Below are 22,046 nucleotides of genomic sequence, written 5' to 3'. Positions count from 1 at the left end.
GCACATGCTCTTGGATTCTAACACTTCTCGGCCTCCCCCGCCCCCTCCCCCCCTCTCCGGGTAGCCACGTCAGGAGGAGCAGAGGCAGCTGGATTCGGTCCAGAGTTAGCTGGCGGTTGGACTGAGGTTAGAAGGAAAAGAGGAAAGAACAAGAAGATTTCTGATAAAGGCAAGGAGGCAGAGGTTACCCAACCTGCAGCAGCACCTCAGAGACCTGACAGGCAGCCGCCCCAGGGTCCTGGGAGAGCTTCTTCTTCGACGGTAGCCCGCCCTCCACAGTCTCAGGTCCCCCTCTCTTCCGCTCCCCAGCCCCTTTCCACTCAGCCCCAGCCCCTTCCCCAGTTGCACCCCCTTCTCCCGACCCGCAGCTTCAGCCCCCGCCTCTTCCTCCTCAGTCTCCTCCTCCTCCTCCTCAGCCCCAGTTCGAGGTGCATCCCCATCCCCCCCCCCGCCTCTCTCAGCTCTCCTGGAGAGTTAGCTGTACCGATGGTTCCTTAGCCGAGGGCAGCCCCCGCTCCCCCTCCTCCACCTCCCCCGCTAGTCGCCTCCGTGGAGTCTGAGTCGCCTACCCCCCAGCCTCCTCCCCCTTCCCCTCCACTGGCAAGACACCCTGAGTCTACACCACCACTGGAGCAGGCTTCCCTGTCCGCTAGCCCCTCAGTGGCAGACTCTGGTGGGCCTCAGCTTCAGGAGAGAGAGCTTCCTCGCGACTTTTACAAATCTGGTCCCTGGGACTACTTGGATGTGGCCGACCTCGGGACCTTCCCTGCTTGTCTCGACATCAGTATCTTCCTGCTCCGCAAAGGGGCGGATGGGAAGATAGCCGCCTTGGCCCCGAGGGATGGCCCTAGCTTTGCTTTCACGTTCCTCAGCGACGACACCGAGACTTGGACAGACGACTCGGTTTGGGAGGCTCTCAGAGAGCAGACGCACGCTCAGGCTGGATAGGCCCGTCCGGTGGGCAGCTTCTCAAGACTCAGTGGTCCGAGGGTGACATGCGCCTGCGGTGGCGTTGCGCCGCCAAGCGTTTCAGACTGATTGTGATCCTCAGGCCCCCCCTGTCATGGCCCCTCCCCCAGGATGTCAGAGCCTGGACCCCTCAGAAACTCCGAGCCTTCTACGGGATGACTACTTCAGAGATCTCGAGCTGGCTCGAGAAAGCATTTGCTCATGGCACCAAAGGCCTCTTGCCTTTGCTGAAGGTGTTGAAGAACGGGCAGGACGACCCCGCCTCCCCCTCCAAACCTTCTCATAAGCGTCAGCGCCTCCACTCCGAAATGTCATCTTCTTCTTCGACATCGGCCGCGAGCTGACAGTTGTTCGCAGCCTCCCAGTCCTCACCATGAGCCTACACCTTGTATCCTGGAATGTGAACGGGTTTCATTCTTCTGGCACCTGTGGTCCTAGGAAGCTCATTTTGAGACAGGAACTTCAGCCAGCAGTGATTGGTCGTTTGGATGTACTTCTGCTCCAGGCGCACAAGCTTTCTGCGGCTCACTCCCGTAGCTGCGGGAAGATTCTCCCTGGACGTTCTCACACTTATTGGGAGCCCTCGATCGGCGCATAGGGGAGGAGTGGATGTGTCTGTACTTCCATGTGCGAGCAGTTAGCCCAGGGAGTTTTCGGTCATGGCACGTTGATCCCAAGCCGTGCCCTTTGGGTAGGCCTGGAACTGGAGGGTTCCAGAATAGGAATCCTCAACATTTATGCTCCCATAGACCTCCGTTGTAGAGCCACCTTCTGGAGGACACTCACAGGGATTCTCCCAGACATGGATTCCTGGATTGTTGGAGGTGACTTCAACAATCTGGAGACCTTGGAGGACCAGCAGGGCAGAGGACCAGAGTTTACAGGTATGTCTCCAGCAGAGCAGTCCGCTTGGGACTGATTTATCTTCGCGACAGGAGGTAGGGACAGCTGGAGAGACCCGTCCTTCTGTCGTTGGCACGGGAGCTTGGACTTCTCGTGGGGCTTCCGCAGGGAAGGAGGCAGACTCCTGGAGAGGCTGGATAGATTTTATGTCAGTGATTGGGCCATCAGCAGAGGTGGTCAGGTGGGTATAGTTCCAGGGACGACACTTTCCGACCATGCGCCTGTGCTCTTATCATTAGACTCGGCAGTTCAGGCCCTTCCCCCCCGTTCATGCCGGATTCCCGACTCCATTTTCTCAAGGGAGGACGTGCGCAGCAGTATCGGCAGTCTATGGGACAGAGATTGGGGCGAGTGCGTGGATCTGGTTGATTCGGTGGCGCAGGCTTTGCAGGAGTCCAGCCAGATGTGCCAACTCGCAGCCCTACAGGTTCGACAGGACTGGTGGGGCAGAGAGAGAGCTCTTCGGAGGGACCTCGCTTCCATTCAGCGACTCCAGCAGGCAGCCCCGGGCTCGGAGGAGCTTCGAATCCAGGCCCTTCGAGCCAGAGCCCTTCTTGAGGAGACCTTCCAGCGCCGTTCAGAGTTTTCCTATCACGCCTCTCTCTCTTTCTGGGCTCGGAAGGGCGACCGGATGTGCAGGGAGTTCTTCAAGATGCATGGCCAGAGAGCAACAGGTGATCAGCTTCGGAGTCTTAGGACAGCGGAGGGGCACATCGTTACTGATCCGGGTGAGGTCTTGGGGTTGGCTACCGACTTCTACAGGACTCTTTTCCAGCAGGAGCCGCTTGCCCCTCGCACTCGACGCTCCCGTGAGGAGGTGTGGAGGCACATTCCATCCCTGGTCCAGCTCAGCATGCAGGCGACGTTGTTGGCACCGTTCACTACGGACGAGATGTTGGAGGCCTTGATGGCCATCGACGGGCAGAAATGCCCGGGCGAGGATGGGCTATCCCGAGCATTCTTCACCTTCTTCTGGGATCAGATCCATCAGCCCCTCCTAGCAGCTCTTCAGAGGATTTTCAGCAGCGGATATATGCCAGAGAGCCTCTCCTCGGGATTGATTTGCCTCATCCCGAAGGGAGGAGATCGACAGGAGATCCGTTAGTGGCGCCCGATCACCCTCCTCACCACTGCCTACAAAATCCTTGCCAAGATGATCAGCGCCAGAGTTCAGCCTCTACTTTCAGACCTCATTCATGACACTCAGACAGGCTTTGTCCAGGATCGCAGTATCCTGGATAATGTCTTCACCTTCTCAGAGGCAGCGGAGTGGGTCACACCTAGCCATCCTACTTCTCGACTTTGAGAAGGCCTACGATCGAGTGGACTGGTCCTTTCTGGAGGGGACTCTGGAGCGACTAGGTTTCCCAGCAGGTTGGATTCAGGGTATTTCTGCGTTATACAGGACAGCTTCTAGCAGGGTCATCATTGGCGGCAGGATGGGTGAGCGTTTTCGTTTGGAGAGATCAGTGCGTTAGGGCTGCCCCCTTGCTCCTTACCTGTTTCTCTTCTTCGCTGAGGTTATGACATACTACCTTCGGGCGAGGTCTACTGGGATCAGGGGTGTTCGCCTTTCACTCCGGGAGGGGACAGAGCTCCTGGACTCGGAGTACGCGGATGACACATCACTGTATGTCCAGGATGATGAGATGATGTTGGAGAGGGTGAGGATGGCCCTAGAGGTCTTCTGTTCGGCAGCCGGTGCGAAAATCAATTGGAACAAATCAGTTGGTTTTCTCACAGACCCCGGGGCGTGCTCTCAGTGGGGGAGGTTTTTGGGTTTCAGGTGGATCCCGCGGGGACAGACAGCTAGATATCTCGGTTTTCAGGTCGGCCTGGATATCACACCAGCTCAGCAGTTTCTCCCGGTGCTAGATTCCATTCGACGGAAGCTGGCTTTCTGGAGCACTGCTAAGCTCTCCCTTGCAGGACGTGCCCTGGTAGTCAACCAGGTCCTCCTAGCCACGGCTTGGTATGTGGCCTCCTGTTGGTGTTTCTCGAGATCCAGCGTGGCACAGCTTAGGAGGTTGGTTCGGAACTTCCTATGGTCCGGGGAGGATGGCCTTAGAGATACCAGAGCCAGGGTTGCTTGGCAGACAGTCATTCTTCCGCAGATTGAGGGTGGCCTGGGGGTCATCAATCCAGAGCTTCAGAGTCAGGCCCTGTTGGGCAAGCTAGTTATCCGCGGTTTGATCCCGGGGGGGCAAACGTGGAAGATGTTACTTCAGCAGGGGGTCGGTTTTTGTGTCCCGCGCCGAGGTGGAGAGTGGCTACCGTCCCTCAGCACTTCCGCCCCGCTCACTCAGCCCCGCTCCCCACTCGTTCGTAGCCTCCTCATGGTTTGGAGGCGGCTCCACCTCAGTCTCATACAGTCCCCTCCTAGCTATCAGGAGGAGATCGATCGCCAGCCGCTTATCTGGAACGATCAGGTCAGAGATGCCGAGGGCCTTCAGTTGGGGGAGAGATCACACATCAGGTGGGACGGCTGGATGCGGGGGCCAGCCCGGTCCCTTCGAGTTTGGAGGGACACGTACAGACATTTGGAGACGGCTGATCTTGCAGACGCAGCTGGAGGTGCCCGTGGAGCCCAGGCGAGACGTACGGAGAGAGACGGCGCGATTCCAGTTGATTGGTTGGTTCCACCCGAGCTTCAGATCCTCATGCCTAGTGATGACCGTTGGCTGGGACAGTTCACCCCCCGTGGCATCCCACTGGTGGTCGCTGGGCGGATGGACGACTCCTCTGTTTCCTTCTTCGCGGTTATGGGGGATGGCCGACTCAGGAGAGAGGATGTGCTCATCGACCCCCTACTCCCATGGCAGAGGGTTCAGGTCGTAGGCCTCGTGGGAAAGGTTTGGCGGACCGATCCTAGCATAGAGCAGGATCAGCTGCAGCTTTGGCGACTCTGGCTCTAGGAGGGGCGGGCCTTGTCAGAGCTTGATTGGGACCCAGGAGAGTGGAGATGGCCAGAGATTGTGACAGAGGTCAGGGGCTGATCTCTTTCTTTGCCTACAGCACGACATTGGGCAGGCGAGTTCTCGGGAGGATGCAGAGCCGCCCTCCTACCCAGTGGCCCAGTTGGTATGCACAGGGTATTTCCAGGTTCTTTTTGCAGGCCTTCTGGAAGGCCTTGTGGGAGAGCTGGCGGCCGCGGAAGATCTCCTACTTCCTGTGGCTTCTTGCCCACAAAGGTCTTCCAGTGGGGAGCTGGTTGCGGCAGATAGGCCAGGACGGACGTTGTCAGATCTGTCATGAGGACGAGGAGTCACCAAAACACTGCCTATGGAGTTGCACTCGCGCCCAGGAAGTGTGGAGGTGGACTTTTGGGATCCTTACTCGCGCAGCACCGGAGCTAGGATTGATCACTTGGGGTGCGTTCTGCTGGTGCAGCACCGCAATTGGTTTTCATCACTTATTCGAGGCATGTCAGCAGGACCCCACATTCCTTATCACACAGGGGACGTGGGGGCCGCTCGAGAGCATCCCGCCGCACCTGGCAGAGGCTGGCACAGGAGCTCAGGAGAGGCAGCCAGTCTGGGAGATTATTAGCAGCATCGCAGGATGGCACATTTGGACCTCGCGCTACGCGCAGATCCTCGGTGGCACCTCCTTATCGATTGCCCATATCATGATTGACATCTGGAGTGAGATTATACACACCCTCAGAGGCCAGTGGGACCAGATACAGGGGGACTCCCGGGCCGGTCGGGAGAAGCGGAGACGTTTCCTCCGGGTTTGGGACACACAGGGCCTCTTCTTCGAGCAGGCTCTTCGAGCAGGCTTCGCAGGGCCTTCAGTGGCGCTACACACCACCTCTCTGGCTGTTCATTCACACTCGCCTGATCCCTCCGTGAGAGAGAGCTTTACTTTTGTTACCTTTTGGGCTGCGTCTGATTTGTGAACGCAGCCCGTCAGCTGCAATGCTGACCTCTTGTATCTTGTTTTCGAAGTAATATAATTAGCACTGTTTTTTCGGCAAAAAAAAAAAAAGTGACCTTCTGCAAATGTGTGCACTTACCAAACATGTCTGTGAGGGCTTCTTGTTGGGCAAAACACATCGGTTCTCATTTCCAAAAGATGGGACTGTTGGTAAATCCATGAAGTTGCACTTAGTAGATAGTGAGGTATGTGGACCGATGCGGATAGCATCACTTGGGGGGCACTCATACTTTGTCACTTTTGTGAATGAATTTACTAGACATACTTGGGTTTATCCCTTGAAATCCAAGTCTGATGTCCTTGTTATGGAATTGAATTTCTGATCATGCTTGCTATGGAAGTGTGACTATGGCAAAGTATTCCATAGGACCGCACCGGACGAGGCGGGGGTCCTAGTGGATACTTTGTGTGGTTTAGTTGGGGATGCCTAACTACCTGTGATTTGCCATGCTAGATGGTTAGTATTATGGGTGATTCCATATTAATACTGATATCGCTAGTGTTATTGGTGGTGTTTGGCTATTGTACTTTGAGCTTGGGATCGATTGATTTGGTGATTCGTTCAATTGATTGTTAATATCTAATGTAATTGGCGGCTTGAGTACATGTGATGGAACTAATGATGAGGCTTGGAGTTAGTGCAAGGGTACTGATTCAGGTGTCACACAACGTATAGCATATGGCCATGGGCCAATTTTGTATTTCATTGATATTGAAAAACCTTGGGCAATATTTGTGATAGAAGGCATAAACCGTTTTTGGATAAAGCAAGCCCAAAGTGACTTTGTAAAAGATTCATTTTTGATAAAGTGCGCCCAAAGTGCATAAAAGTAATCCCTTACATTGGGAAAAAGGATGCTTGTGGATGTACTATTATTGGCTCGTTACCTTTAGAATATGCAATTATAAATACTCTAGCTGGGAAGCGAGAGCCAGCATCTAGAGGGGGCAGATTGGACCCCATGCGGCGTCCCTTTCTTCGCTCTTTGTCTCTCCTTCTTCCTATTCTTTTCCTCATGGTTTCTAAGTTCTTGGTCATTCATGAATTTGTGGTATGAATAGTCTCTGTTTTTTTCGTTTCAGTCTGCTTGTTTCAAGCATTTCCTTGCCATGGCTGAAAATGAGAGTGGAAACAAGCTCTTGACCCTCTGCACTAACAGTGGGGGTGATTACATGTCCCATGAATTTTCTGATTTTTTAGCAGCTCAGGGCCTTATACATTCGTGCATAGCGCCATACACTCTGCAGTTGCAAAGCGGAAGAATTGGACTTTCATGGGAATGGCCAGACACAAGCTTAAGGGGAAGCCTTTACCCAACAAGTTTTGGTTGGATGTAATCACTTGTGCCAACTATGTACTCAATAGAGCACCCACGTGGGCATTGAAGACAATCACTCCTTATGAAGCATGGACATGCTGGAAGCCTGCGATTTCACACATGCTTGTTTTTGGGTGCTTGGCATATGCACATGTACCCTCTCAATTAAGTCATAAGTTGTAAGACAAGGCAATTAAATGCATATTGATTGGCTGAACTTGGATTTTACCTTGGCTGGACTGTAAAAACAGCCTACTATAGATGCCTCTGATATGTTTGATTCCTTGTTGCCCCTTTTTCAATCAAATACAGATTCAGATCAGCAAGACCAGGGTTCAAATCCCTCAAGCTTTTAGTAGTTCTCAGCCTCCTCAAATTGATGTCCATGTTCAATCTGATTTGCAGCAACTTGATGATCATGCTCTTTAACAGGCGATTGCAGAGGAGAGGGCTGTCATTAGACAGCAGAAAACAGTTCCAAGATGGCCCTTGGATACTCTCAAGGACAATGAGTAAGCTGAGCCCTTAGCTGCCTGCACAAGAGATGGTCAAAGACAGATACATGGCAACTTGCTTGATGTTGCATTGATTGCCAAAGCCTGCAACGAGGAGCCTCTATGCCATAAGGATGCATTTGATAACAGGGAATGTATGGATGCCATGAGAGCTGAGCTTGATTCCATACACCAAAATCGCACATGGGAATTGTGTGACTTGCCTCCTGGCAAGTGTGCCATAGATACTACATGGGTTTACAAGTTGAAGCAGAAAGCTGATGGCAGTGTGGAACACTACAAAGCCCACCTTGTTGTGAAAGAGCATTGCATCACATAGGCATTGGGAGGATCCAATTGAAATTGAGGCTACTTTCATTCACACTGGTTTGATTGAGGAAGTCATGTCGGTCAACCGAATCTGCCCACCTAGGTTGACTACTCAGGCAGTAAGGTGGAGGGATCACTGCACCGAGAGTCTACATAAGTTCAAGAGGAGCACGCGGGCTCAAGGATCTAAAGGTGCTAAGCAGATCGTAGGAGAACTTTTGGTAAGATTGGAGGGCCACGGTTTGGTGGGACTCCACATCTCTTTTGTGTTGTGTCTAGTTTTGGACGGAAATATACCCTTGTGGATTCTATATCTTTCTTGGAGCACTGTCTATTTATTGGCTTGAACACACTCTAATGGTTGTGAAGTACACACCAGTAAATTACCGTCTATAGGGATTTCATTTCTAACAACATTTACATTTGTTATGCCTTGGTTTTCAGAGCAGCCCCGCATCTCTTTTGTGTTGTGTCTAGTTTTGGACGGAAATATACCCTTGTGGATTCTATATCTTTCTTGGAGCACTGTCTATTTATTGGCTTGAACACACTCTAATGGTTGTGAAGTACACACCAGTAAATTACCATCTATAGGGATTTCATTTCTAACAACATTCACATTTGTTATGCCTTGGTTTTCAGAGCAGCCCCACAAAAGCCTCTTTTTATGTCCAAAATGTGGATCAGATTTACTGATTTTAATTCTTTATGTTGGGTGTAGATTCACCTTCGTTTGAAGGTTTACTAGTATTTCTCGAGCACTTGCAAGAAAGAAAGAAAGAAAGATATATTAATGTCCACGGGAGACCTCTGGGCCTATGGGACAAATTGCATAGAAAAGCGAACTCATACAAGCCTCAGTGGGCTGAAGCAAAGGGTACGGTAGGACCCTTGCTGAGTACTAATCTATGCTAACAGAATCATAATCATAACATAATCATAATCATAATCATAATCATATCATATCAATCAATCTATCCAGGTGTTGGGACGAAACCGAAGCCTAGTATAGTGATGGCTCTTTGGTGGGCTGCAAAAATATCTCGTATTTGCGTCTGTCAAGCTGTCTCGAGCTGTGGCGGGGGGCGCGGTCTCCTCGCTCTCTGGACTCTCTGGGCTATGTCTAGAGTGATTCCTCGTCTCTGTCGGTCTCCTCTGAGGAAAGCTGTGATAGGTCGGACCTCAATAGAGTGTACTCTGGGGGCTCTCTGTCGCACATGTGGCCTCTGCGTCCCTCTCTCGGCGGTACTGTGCCAGCTGCTCATCCAGACTGCTCTCATATCGGCTAGCTCCTCTTCCTCCACTCCACTGTGTCCGGGGGCTGACTCAAATGTATAGAAGTCTGTGATGTGCCGCTGTGCCCGGTCACCCTTTGTCTTGTAGTGGTCTGACCAATCCCTGTTGCTCTCTAATCTGTCGTAGAAGCGCCTCCCTGTGTCGCCGCATCTCCATCAAATAGAGTCCGATACAGACCTGGTCATGGAAATGGATCAATCGTGCCAAAGGACCGAAGCCATTCCCCTCTAGGTAGAGATAGTGGTAGCATCCTCGAATCTCATAGTAGGCTGGGCAAACACAAAGGAAATGCTCCTTTGTCTCAACCGCCCCCAGCGTACATAGCATGCAGATCCGCTGCTCTCTAGGTATACCTGCTGCTCTCCTTGCCTCAATCCTCAGCTGATGGGATGAAACCCGCATTTGACCAATGGCAATCCTCAGTGCATGAGATACTCCTCTATCCTCTTGATACTGGGGTCTGATAATGAATCCCTCCATTGATACTCGCAGGAAGTGGTCGCGATAGAATTGGGTCTTGGTGGGGAGTTCCTGGTCCTCCCCCCAAGTCTGGGATGTGTAAAGCTGGAGGAGGTCTAACCGTATAATACGGTTGATCTCATCTCGCGGGATCAACTCAGGAGGTGCATCCATGCTGTACTGAAAGGGGGGAAGCCTATCCATCTGGATACCGTGCCTGGCAAGCTATGTAGATATGCATGCATACCATGTGTTTGTCTTGCTCTCTGCGAGTCGTCTGGATGACTCTAGGGCCAATCTCGGAAGTCTCCAATGGGGTAAGTCCCACACCTTGTGGATGAAAGTCACTGTCTGAAAGATGGCATCAACCTAGAGAGGTATCATGGCGAACTCTACATGTACTATCTCATGTGGAACTGAGGGCTTACATTGGATCATCCTGGATTCCATCGTCACTTGTAGCCGCTCGAAGCTCCTCCAATCTGTCCTCGGAAGATCGCACCCCCAAAAAGGTGCTGCATACATGACAGTTGGTCGCACTAGTGTGTCGAAAAGCCAACCCTTTGTTGGTGGATCCTGGAAGTGCGCCTGGAAACACTGCTGCTCTAGTCTAGCCAAAGCACTACGCCCTTGTGTGAGTAGTGCCTGGGCTGCATGCTTCATCGTGAAGATGGGTCTTGTGAAGACTGCTCCCAGATATGTGTATGATTGCACTATCTCCACTGGTTCACCACGATAGGTGAAAGTGAGTCGGTTAGTCACTGCTCGTGAGGTGTTGAAGATCATAACCTTATTTTTCCCAAGGTTGGCCGTCAGATCTCTCTCTCTTTGCAAAACCCCTCTAAGGCCGCCATATCTCTCTGTAGTCCCTCCGCTGAAGAGGATATGAGGACTATATCATCAGCATATAACAGTATCTGTGTGAGGAGATTCCCTAGTGATGAGCCCTCACCACCTATGCGATCTATGAAAGATGTGATCTCATCAATGTGGAGTCCAAAAAGAGTCGGTGAGAGAGGGCAGCCCTGCTTCACCCCAATGGTGCTCTTGACCCACTCCGATAGGCCGCCTGGGGCACGGACCCTGCCTCTGACTGACTCATATAAGCTCATCACACCCCAAATCAGTATCTTTGGGATCTGCATCTCCTGTAGTCTCCTGATCATGTGGGATCGTGGAACAGTGTCGAAGGCCTTTCGAAAGTCTACGAAGCATGTGTAGACTTTCTGATGTCTGGACCTCGCCTCCTCAATGGTATCCCTCAGAGTAAAAATGTGGTCCAGAGTAGAGTGCTACCTCCTGAATCTTGCTTGCCCTAGTGCTCGTTACCCCCGTGCCTCTATGTGACTGCTGATCTCTCTCTCTAGCACCGATCCATAGATCTTGGCCAGTGTGTGGCCAATCATGAGGGTACGATAGTTCCCGGTGTCCATGGGGTCTCTTTCTTTGTGTATCGGTACGATAGTAGTGGTACTCCACGCTGGTGGGAAGCGTGGCAAACTGCAAGGTTAAACATATGTGCAAGGATCAGTGCTAGGACCTCCTGCCCATGTGCGAAGTGCTCTGTCCGAAGGCCTTCGTGATCTTGTGCTTCTAGTTGTGGAGCCGGCGAAGTGCAGACCGCACATTCTGCGTAGTGAATAGATGACAAGCAGTGGGCCTAGGCATAGTGGACATGTTTGGCGGTGTTTGCCTCGGGACATCGTATAAGGAGCATGCATAGGTATGCCACACGCCCGGATCGGTGATGGGGATGTGTGGCTTTCCCTCCACGAGGAATCCCCACCTAGTGGTTGGGTCTCCTCCGCGAAATGATCTGATGATCTCATCCATCCTATGTGTGAGGAAGGCTCGTCTCTTGCGGCATGTCAGCCGCTGAACTATCCTGTGTGCCTCGTGTCGCATCAATTGACCCAAGGCTCGCTCCCGTGTGAGGTGGGCTCGCATCTCTCTGCACTCATCATCAAACCAGGGGTTCTGAGGCATCTTCCCATCTTGTACCCATGAAGATCGGGTCGTAGGAACGGATCTGGTGGCAGCATCCTGTATCACTGTGACAAGGGTAGCTGAGGCGTGGGCGAGGTCTAGATCAGCCTTCGATAAGGCCGAAAGCTCTCTGGCTAAGTGGCACACATACACTGGATCAAGAGCACGGTCAAAGTGGATCTGGGTACGGGTAGCGGTAGGAACTCTCCCTGTGCCTGGTGTAGTAGCAAGAACATCGAAGGCCAGATATGAGTGGTTAGCTCCAAGTGGGGGGGGGGGTAATGGTGAGGTCATGTATCCGTGAGACAAAAGCCTGTGGGCCCAGTAGGTAGTCCATTGTGCTAGTCCCACCTCCATGTGGGAAGCATGTGAATCCCTCATATGATGGCCATGTCTGAAGGCCATTGTAGATGATGAGGTCAGCTCCCAACTCAAGCAGGTGTCGCCCGTATGCTGTCACATGCAAAGTATCTGCAGAGAGTCTCTGAATCCCAAGTTCTACTGCATCTAACTCTGGCATCATGTGGGGATCTCTCTCATATGTGAAGTCAAGTAAGCCCACTTGCCTGTCCCTTGTCCTTGCATTGAAATCCCCCAGAAGGAGCGTGTCTCCTTGTTTGGAGAACTCTATGATATCCTCATGTATCCTCACATAAGGGTTGTGCCCCTCTGTAGTGACATCATGGGCATACGATGACATGTGCGGAGGGAAATAGCATACTACAATGAAGATAGGTCGGGCATCTAGTGGCTGCACTCGTATCCACATGTGACGTGCATGTTCCTCTCTCCGTACCACAGATATGAGTGGCCTCAAGTGTGTTTTGAAAAGGACAGCTACACCTCCAGAGCCTCGTACCCCACTATCTCTCCTCATTTCTTTCCTATGAGTAGACTCCTAGGTGTATCTTGTCACTGTGGGCAGCCCTCTCTCTGGGCTCTCATGTGTCTCAGTGTAGAAGATGATGTCTCTGCCTGTGTATGTCTCCGAGAAGCCACCTGGGTCGGACCAAAGTGTGCCATTACAGTTCCATACAGCCATACTCAGCTTGTTTTGTGCACTCTTCTCCCGGCTCTAGCACCGTCATAGTTCACCCTCTTCTTTCTCCCCTTCTCCCTTGTCACCTCTGTCGACTCTTTCTCGAATAATCACTTTGCCATCTCTGTAGGCAGCCCATTTCCTCTTGCTTCCGTGAACCCTGTATCGAGTTCCATCCCCCTACTTACCATGTGGAGCTCTCTTTCTAGAATCCTCCCCCTTGCTCAATACCTCCCAAGTGGCCAACCCTATGGTGCCATGTGTCCAAGTGGACCTTACCATTAAACCCCTCTTTAGGTTCAACTAATGCACCTTTCCATCAATTGCCTAGGCCTAGGATTTCCCCCTAGACCCTAGCCCTCATTAGCCACACGGGTAAGTATTGTGAAGCCCTCATGGTTTCCCCGTTACACCAATGTCACGGTATTACAGTTGACGTAACATGCCTCTTTCTCCTTTTCCCATTCATCCTTCTTCCCTTTTTCCTTCTGCCATTCTTCTTGCATATGCCTCCCTTTCTTCTTGATTTCATTCAGGGTCTTGTCAATATTTGTCTTTTCTGCCATCAATGCCACATTAGTGGTCTCGAGGCTATCGACCTTTTCGATCAAGGTCAAGCAAATTTTGCTGAGGTGGGTCACCTCGGAGGTATTCTTTGGGGGTGTTCCTGCCATGTACACTTGCATTGCACTTTCGAGAGCCTTAACATAGCTCCGTGTCGTCATGCTGGTCTTTTCTTTTTTACCCTGATCTCTGCTTTTTCTGCAGTTTGCTGGTGGAGTGGAGGCAGCAGCTCACGGGGGACCCTGGGGCATCATCTTGACCTCCGGTTGCAGTTCGGGGGGGGGCTTCTCTGTTCAGTCACAGTCCAGGGGGCCTGTGTGCCCCTGGCACATAATTTCGAGGGCCTTTATTGGCCCTGGTGCAAGCTTGTTGTATTGTTTAGGTAGGTAGGTAGGGCAGCTACTGCTAAACAGTAGGCGGGAGGTAGACTAGTGGCGGGGTAGGTAGTCGAGGGCTAAAGGAGGTGGCGCAACAGTAGGGAGGCGGGGCTAGGGGCTGGGGGCAGGGCTAGGGGCTGAGGCGGAGAGGTTAGGGGTTGAGGCGAGGCTTGAGGCTGAGAGGTGGGGCTAAGGGAGGTTGCGCAGTAGGCTAGGCTAGGGAGGTGGGGCTAGGGGCTGGGGGTGGGGCTAGGGGCTAGGGGCTGAGGCGGAGAGGATAGGAGCTGAGGTGGAGAGGCTAGAGGCTGAGAGGCGGAGAGGCTAGGGGAGGTGGTGCAGGCTGCTAGGCTAGGGAGGCGGTGCTAGGGGCTGGGGCGGGGGCAAGGAGCAGCAATGCGGTGGGAAGGAGCAGCATGGCGGGAGGCTGCTAGGAGAAGAAGAGATTCTAGTGGCTGGAGTAAGCTCTCAACCATGTTAATCTCTTCGTCGTTGGTTGCGGGGAGCAATGGAAGAAAGCTGAAATTCAAGGGAGCAGACAAGCCGAAGCAATAGAGTGTACTTGCAAATGGATAATGGGAAAGTACAATTGTGGCCACTATATAGCCCAACCAACAGAGCGTTACTCAGGAGTAGGTGTCCTAAGTAGCCTAACTAGGACTTGCTGGTTCTAACTAGCCTACAATGCCATACCAGGGATAAGTGGCAACAAAACCCCCTCCATGATATGACTAGAGTATCCTGGATATATCTTAATAAATCATGGTTGCACATGCTCATTTGTGATGCGTATAGCAACCTATGATAGTACAAGGAAAGCAGAATCACATGACAAAAGGTACCACGGGTAAAGCTTGCCGAAAAGCTTCAAACTTGGGTCATGGTAGAGCATTCGTAAAGAGATTTGTTAAGTTATCCTCCGTGGGAATGTAGGACAACTGTATGTCTCCAGCTAACACTCGCTGTTGAACAAAGTGATAGTATACCTCAATGTGCTTGGTACGCCCATGAAAGATAGGACTACATAAATGGCCAAAGCACTCTGGTTGTCAGTGTAGATCATGGTAGAAGATGCTTGGCTAACATCAAGATCTGTGAGTTTAGTTTCACAATTAGAAGTATCAAGTGTAGGCTGTTGAACTGGGAAATGTATAAAGAGCCAATTGCCAGTGTGAAACACCCGTGTGTTGTAACAACCAGCCCAATCACTGTCCCTAAAAGCATGCATAACCAATGAAGACTTATCATCACATACCAGTCCCAAATGTTGCGTGCCTTTCAAGTATCTGAAGATGCATTTCACTGCTTGCCAATGCTGTGTATTGGGCTTGTGCATGAACCTACTTAACTACGAGAGTGCATACTACAGATCAGGCCTAGTGTGGCATAAATAGATAACTTGGATTGGCTCATCATTATGCCCTCCTTAAAGTGAGTGAAATGGATGCCCAGATAGTAATGCAAGTGGCCCGTATCTAGCCCAGTAATAAACATGTCATCCATAACTTAGCAGTTATCAGAAACATCTCTCTCTGCCTCTCTCTTCGTCAGCCCCCGCTCCACCTCCGTTAGCCCTCGTCAGCCCCTGCTAGCTCCCCGCTCCACCTCCGCTAGCTCCCCGTCAGCCGCCGCTAGCCCTCCCCTCTTTTGTAGCTACTGCAGCAGTTCGAGGAGCAGCTCGCCTTCTTTTCACACAACCCTAGGCTGGGCTGAACGCCTAGCCCAGCTTAGGGGTTAGCTTCAACAAAGGGGTTTTCTCAGATTGATGCAGGCCAATATGGAGTTTCCCAAGACGAAGTTGTTCATCTCTACCCCGACCAGCAAGCCTTTGTACTCCTTCGTTGCAGCAATACCCAGCCCCTATGCATTGACATTCAAAAGAAGGATTGGATCAGACCCACAGGAACAAATCTACTAACTACAGCATGAAATTAGAGAGCTCAGGCTTATGGTTGCAGCTCTTAGAAGAAAAGTGAAGGAGATGGAGAGCAAGGACAAGCAAGAGATTATTGCAGAGGTTATGGAAAAATGCAGCACATCCCCACCAACACCAACACTCGTTTCTACGGTCCAAGAGATGATCAAGACTTAGGTTAGCTCAGCCAAGGAAGAGATGGCTATTGTGGCCAGCAATAAAATTAATAAAGCAGATGTCTATGCATAAGTTTAAGAGCAGGAAGCAGTAGTACATAACAAGAAAATACTACGCATTGGGGGGTTGCCCAAAGATTGTTGTGGCAGATCTAGTGAGGATGTAGCTCTCACAGAAGATGAGAAAATAATATGCCTCAAGAAGAATATACCTCAAATTGAGTGGAATGACAACCACATTAGCTACATCGCTCAAAAGGGATCACAAGTGCAGGTTTATTTCAATGAAAGGATAGAGAGAGTCAATATCCTCCGACAGACAAATAAGCTGAAGGGTACAAAGATATGGATATCTGAGGAGCTCACTCCGACTCAGCTCAAACAAAGGAATAGTGAACCCACCAAAGTCAAGGACGCACGTAAAGCTGGAAAATGGGCAGTGTATCGAGATACAATAGCATTAATCCGAGATTTCAAATCTAATCCTAAAGACCCTCAGTCTTAAACTGATGTAATGAAGGCCTTCCTGATATAGGAGTACAACTTAAAATTGTGCTTTAATAAGCTCGAGCTGAGTTGCCATGTGCGCTCCTTGACCCTCTCTGGTTTATCCAGATGTATGACTGTCGTAGGGTTTTGTGTCTGAAATCTCGTGAGTTACATGTGATAACAGCATGACTGTTATGATGACTAATACGGAGTGCTCTAGCTTCACCATCATCTTCAAAGTTATCGGGCTTGTCGTCTTCATTGTTCATGTTGTAGGTTTTGGCTTATGGTTTGTTCATATTTGCTTTTGCTTTGGTGTTGCTGCTGAAGAGGTTTTTGCTACATGTATTTTGCCTCAACTAGCTTGTCGGCTGAAGTCTTCTCCACTTGGTTATGCAGCCACGCAAGAGCGTCCTCCTAGGTCCTTTGAAGCTGACAAGGAACAAGGATGGAGGCTACAACAAAATCAGCTGGAATCTATAGGTGATTTGAATCTTTTCACAGCATATCATGACATCAAAGGTGATAGTATTGTGAGTAAATATCACATTCCACCATCTTAAAATATGTACATTGTTGGTTTAAAAAAGTTTGTTACATTGGAGTTCTAAATTTAAGCGTCTTAATATTTGCAGTTGCATGTAAAAAAGCTATACCATTTCGATACTGTTTTCAGATTGGAGAAATTATGATTTAATCGATTCCTAGCATGCATTGGTTTTTAGAGTCGCCTTGAAACGTTAGAATAGTTAAGAGGAGGTAAGGATTATTTTTTCTTTGATGCATATGGTACAAAGCACCATCGAACAACACATACATATTACCAAGTACAAATATTGCCAAGTATGCCTTTTCTTTCTAGTAACAGAATATTCTATCAATAAAAAGGCTTCCTAGGGTAATCATGAAGGCATAAAGAGCTGGGACCTAGGATTGTATCATTCATACAAAATCTTTATGTGGGATCAAAGGACTCATTGACTTGGATGGGGATGGCACACATCAGCATCCCCCACTGCCATAGCTCCTCTTATACTCATCTTTCAGATAGCCCATGACTCCAAACTGTGTGATACTTGAGACTGCTCCCATGTCTGAAAGTTATTTTTTTGCATCATTTTGTGTATGGGAGCTTTGAGCATTATCATATCTCAGCTTATGGCGAGTTCCTTATGAGCATTTGACTGCCACTAGCCTCGTATGCACGGATGCAAGTTCCTCTGGTTAGACAATCTTTAAGAATGTTGGATATCTTGGCTCTTGCTTGGTGATCTTATTTTGTGCAATTCTCATCCTCCTCGTAATAAAAAAACGTGATGAGTGCTTGTGCTGCTGTCCTGCTCTATGATATTGCGGACTCCTAGCAAGTGGTATTTGTATCCTCATCTAAAGGAGGAGAGGGATAAGCAGTTTTTATTTGATATTTGACGAAGGGAGGCGAGGCACTAAATCTATATCAGTTGGTTTGTTGATCTCATATTGGGATGCACCCAAGCATCCATTGAAAATTATCATGCGGGTGACATATTAGGCATATCCTCCAATTTGGGGGATAGTGATCCTCAGCCTAGGGGATGAGACCTTAAGCTGGCCTCTTGATATCCTCATGCTTGCAACAAATTATCTAAAGGGTTTAGGTTTGGGGATGGTACTTTCCTCTTGAGAAAGTGATTTTGTAAGAATTACACTTTATGGGAATCAAATGTGTTCGTGCGAGCGATAGGATTTGTTGTTTGGTTGTTGCCCTACATTGATATGCGTATGGTTGGGGCTGTATTGGAATGTATGTAAGTATCATTTGTAGACACGTCCTTGCAAATCATTTGGGAACCTAGGCATATCAGCAAACCACATTCTAGTCCTAGGTGAGCCCAAAGGAGGACAGCATTAGCACAATGAAATTATTATTGTGCATCAATTGGACCCTTCCTTTGATAGGCGTATGGTTGGGGTATCTAGGCCGTATTGGAATATATGTAAAATGTTCCTTTATATACCCATGTTGATCCATTTCGGGATCTAGGTATAGCTTGAGCAGCCCAAACAAGGCCACACGCTCCCCAAACAATCACAAGTGTCCACTGACTCACTGGAATACCCAAACAATAGGTTGAAGCATCACTGAACTGCCCACGGTGATAAGAAGCACGCACAACCTCTTCAAGCATTCATTATGAAACATCCTGCCAAGCAAGTCTCTCCAAAAACACAGCCCAATGCTCACGGCCCACCGGCAATCACTAGAAAGGCATGAGTGGACCCTTTTACCAACCAAGAGCTCAACCAAGCTCATTCACGAGCTATTTGCACACCTTCATGGACTCAATACCTGCCTGGTCAAGCTGAAAGGCACTTCCACCCAGCCACTTTGGCAACAGCCCATATTCAGAGGCAAATGGAAGGCTCTCGTACAGCCCATACAACCTCAAAGCCAACACCTCATAGCCCATGGCCGTCAAGCAGCCCGTACTCTCCGTACAGCCCGCATGCACTTGCCCGTACAGTTCGTATGTACTTGCCAGCATAGTTCGTATGGCACCACAGCCCGTACAGCAGCAAGGAAACTCCTCCATACAGCCCATAACTACTTAGCTGAATCAAATCGTACGGCACTAGTAGGCACATGTGCATTAACTGCTCACGTACGGACTGTCTGTACAGTCTGTACTGCAGCAAGAGTACCCAACAGCCCCGTACCTTCCGTACAACTCGGCACTGCTAGTCCGTACGACGGCCGTACCTTGGATTAAAGAAGCCATTGATGCCTTTTCTCCTCCACGCGAGTTCCTCCTCCCTTTTTCCAAGGTCACGTCCCCCATTTCACGTCGGCCAGCCCCCTACGTTGTTCCAAGGCCTTCTTTTCTTTTTTGGGCTGCATGGGCATGTCACGTGGCAGCCCACACCTTCATTTGCCCCTAAGGGCTTTAATTTTCCCTTAGGCCCGCCTCTAGTGGGACCTTTTTAAAGCCCCACCAATGACCAACTTCAAAACTAAGGGTATTTTCCCCCTTTTTGGTCCAAACCACAATTTTGACCCCCAAGGAACAATTTGCTAGGGGTTCTAGCACATCAAGCAACCCTTGACAACGCTCTTTGTCTTCCCAGGGTCCTACACACATGCAGGCCAACATGCAGGTGCCATAAATCACACCCTCGTGACAAAAGATGTTTGTGCTCAATGCTTGGTATAGTTGGAAGGCTTGGATGTATGTCGATTGCTCACTTTGCAAAACTTGGAAGTTTCTCAACAACAACTGAAGGCCAAATATGACACCAAAATGACTCAAGAAGCGGTCTTTCAAGAGGAGATTTGGTTATGAGATTTGATGGCAAGTGGATAAGTGGTTAGAGAAAAAGTTTATTGGCCGATGGAAGGAACTGAATTGCATCAAGAAGTTCACCAATAGACCTATCTATTTGAGGATATTGAGGGAAAGGAGATCCCTGGACACACCAATAAGTATCACCTCAAGTTCTTCTGTGATCCACCACCTTGATGGCCAGTAGGCTCTCTCTATGTACCAGAGAGGATCTGTTGGGAGTGAAAGATGTGACACAAAAAATTGATATCTTGTATTTTTGTGATGACACCTTTTTTGTGTGTGTGAAATAAGATTGTGGCTGAAGTGATCAAGAGGAGTCTTAGTGTCAATCGCTTTAAGATATTGTAAGGGATTCAAAGACATCTACTCCTAATCCCCTTGGTTGGTGCTTACATAATTCCATTTGTCACCTTCCATAATCTTCAAGATGCTAACCTAACTACAACTAAAAGTAATTAGGTCCATCTTTGTTACCTTCCCCACAAATGGGAGATGGAGAGGTACCTTGCCAAGGCCTTCTCAAGTTCTGCTAAAAGCACAAACCTAAAATACCTCTTTCCCTAAAGAAATCTGCATATACTTCATGGAAAAGCTGCATGGGATTGCTACCCAGATTGACTATGTGCAAATCAATTTCTTGGATAGCAAGCAAGGACGCTTTCTTCGTTGCTGTTACAAGTCAGGCTGACAAAGATCTGCCACAACCTTCTGAGAGAGATCTTCAAAGTTGTGGCTTGGCTTGGAGTAGAAAATGGATTCAAGGATGACTCCCACACTTCTTATAGAGACCTTTCAACTAAGCTTGGCTCTGATACCATGTGAGAGATACATATGCATAAAAGAAGCAGCTCTAAACTGTAGACTGATTCACAAACATGTAGAGAATGAAGATGAACAAAGGAGATCTCACAAGAGCTGCTACCTCAAATCATGTTGAAGAAGATTACAGCATACTCTCCACGTCTACACTCTCCTATTGAAGGTCCGTAGCCTTCCTTATGCACCTTCCAAGTGCTGGAAACGGTAGAAACTCAAATGGGATTTGATGGAGAGTAGGATGGAACCCCAAACCTTTTATAGGCCCCCTAGGAGTGGGCCAATTGGGCAGCAGGACAACCATGTGGTCAACTACAACATTGCTAGCTAGCCGGCTGTGCACGTGACAGTTTTACTGCATATAGATGTGCAGCTACCACATGGAATGGTTCCACATGGAACCCCAATTTCATGGTCCATGTCATTCAATGCCTACCACAATGCCAGGTCAAATACAACACCCGAATCTATCCTAATGTTCATTGGCTCCTCCTCATATGGGGTCCTTACATGTTGAACAACTAAGAGCTAACCAGGCAGTGTCCAAAGGGAGGAGTATTTAACTCCCAACACCTCTGCATTGCTGTCACTCTGACATTACATCCTTGTCGGCATATTTGTCATTATTTGCTACCTTTATCTTCCTACAAAACCCCTAGATGTAATACATTTCACTTGATCTGAATGACCACCAGTTGATCATTACATCAACGCTTCTATAGTATACAATTCAATGGTAAAAAATACAATAGAGCAATAAAAATCACCAATAATTGCATACATTTTGGGTATATGATTGTGTACACAGCTAGAATGAAACAAAAGGAATAGAAGGATGGCTGATTTTTTCATGTTAATGTCATAAATAAGTTTAATTTTTATATGGGTGGTGAAAGTTTGTATGCCCCAATTAAAAAAACATTTTCAAAAGTCAAATTTGCCAAGATTTATTACTTTTGTGCCAATTTTAAAAAAGGATAAAAATTAACAATTATATATTTTTTCAAACTTGTGAAACCAAAAAAATTGCTATACAAACTTTAGCCAATATTTTACAAGAGAATACAAGTACAACTTCTATTAAAACATCCATAACGGGAAAGGGAGGCGAGCTATCACCAGCTCGTATGATAGACAATTCAATAGTCAAGAGAAGACAAAGCAAGGAACATTGGAAATACATCAAAGACTTGTCTATGTACACAATATATAATACAACACAAGGGAGGGTGGGGGGGTGGGCGGGGCGGAAAAGCACATGAGTCTAATGATAGAAGGTTAAGACTGCTAAAAAGGCACCTTATCACTTCATCCCTTTGTGTGATTGTGTAAACACCCAAAAGCGTGGGAGTAACAACACTGAGGGCTACACGTGAGAGCTATCTTCATCCTCTCATGTGTGAGTTTGTGATTCTTCGGATAGACTCCCGTCACTCCACCTTCCTTTGGCATGGTATTAGAGCTTGGTTTCCTTTTGTCTAGCCTTTGTTTTTGGGCTAGCAAGGTGACAAGATGAGCGAAGTGTAGTGGCTGAGGTTACCCATGGCCACTAAATTCACTGTTGTAGCAAAGCCCTAATATGAATTAGGTAGTCCGTTCAATGTCGTGAAACCACCTGAGAATCTGGCACAATGTCATCCGCATTGATGAGCCGC

The 22,046-nt window shown here is 49.0% G+C and overlaps 1 protein-coding gene across 1 annotated transcript in view; it reads left to right on the top strand.

Annotated features, from left to right (window-relative positions):
• LOC147901122 (HIT-type Zinc finger family protein) overlaps nucleotides 1-22,046 on the top strand; it is a 46,100-nt gene that overhangs the window by 11,875 nt on the left and 12,179 nt on the right. The window contains exon 4 of the mRNA XM_087376226.1: nucleotides 16,652-16,735. Within this exon, the coding sequence (XP_087232352.1) occupies nucleotides 16,652-16,735 (84 nt within the window). The remainder of the gene's footprint in view (nucleotides 1-16,651; nucleotides 16,736-22,046) is intronic.

This window comes from Dipteris shenzhenensis, chromosome 6 (assembly GCF_047967505.1).
Source record: "Dipteris shenzhenensis isolate YYH24624 ecotype China chromosome 6, Dip_SZ_1.0, whole genome shotgun sequence".
Taxonomy (NCBI): Eukaryota; Viridiplantae; Streptophyta; class Polypodiopsida; order Gleicheniales; family Dipteridaceae; genus Dipteris; species Dipteris shenzhenensis.
Note: the sequence above shows the minus strand (reverse complement) of the source record. Positions and strands in the feature narration are given on the sequence as shown.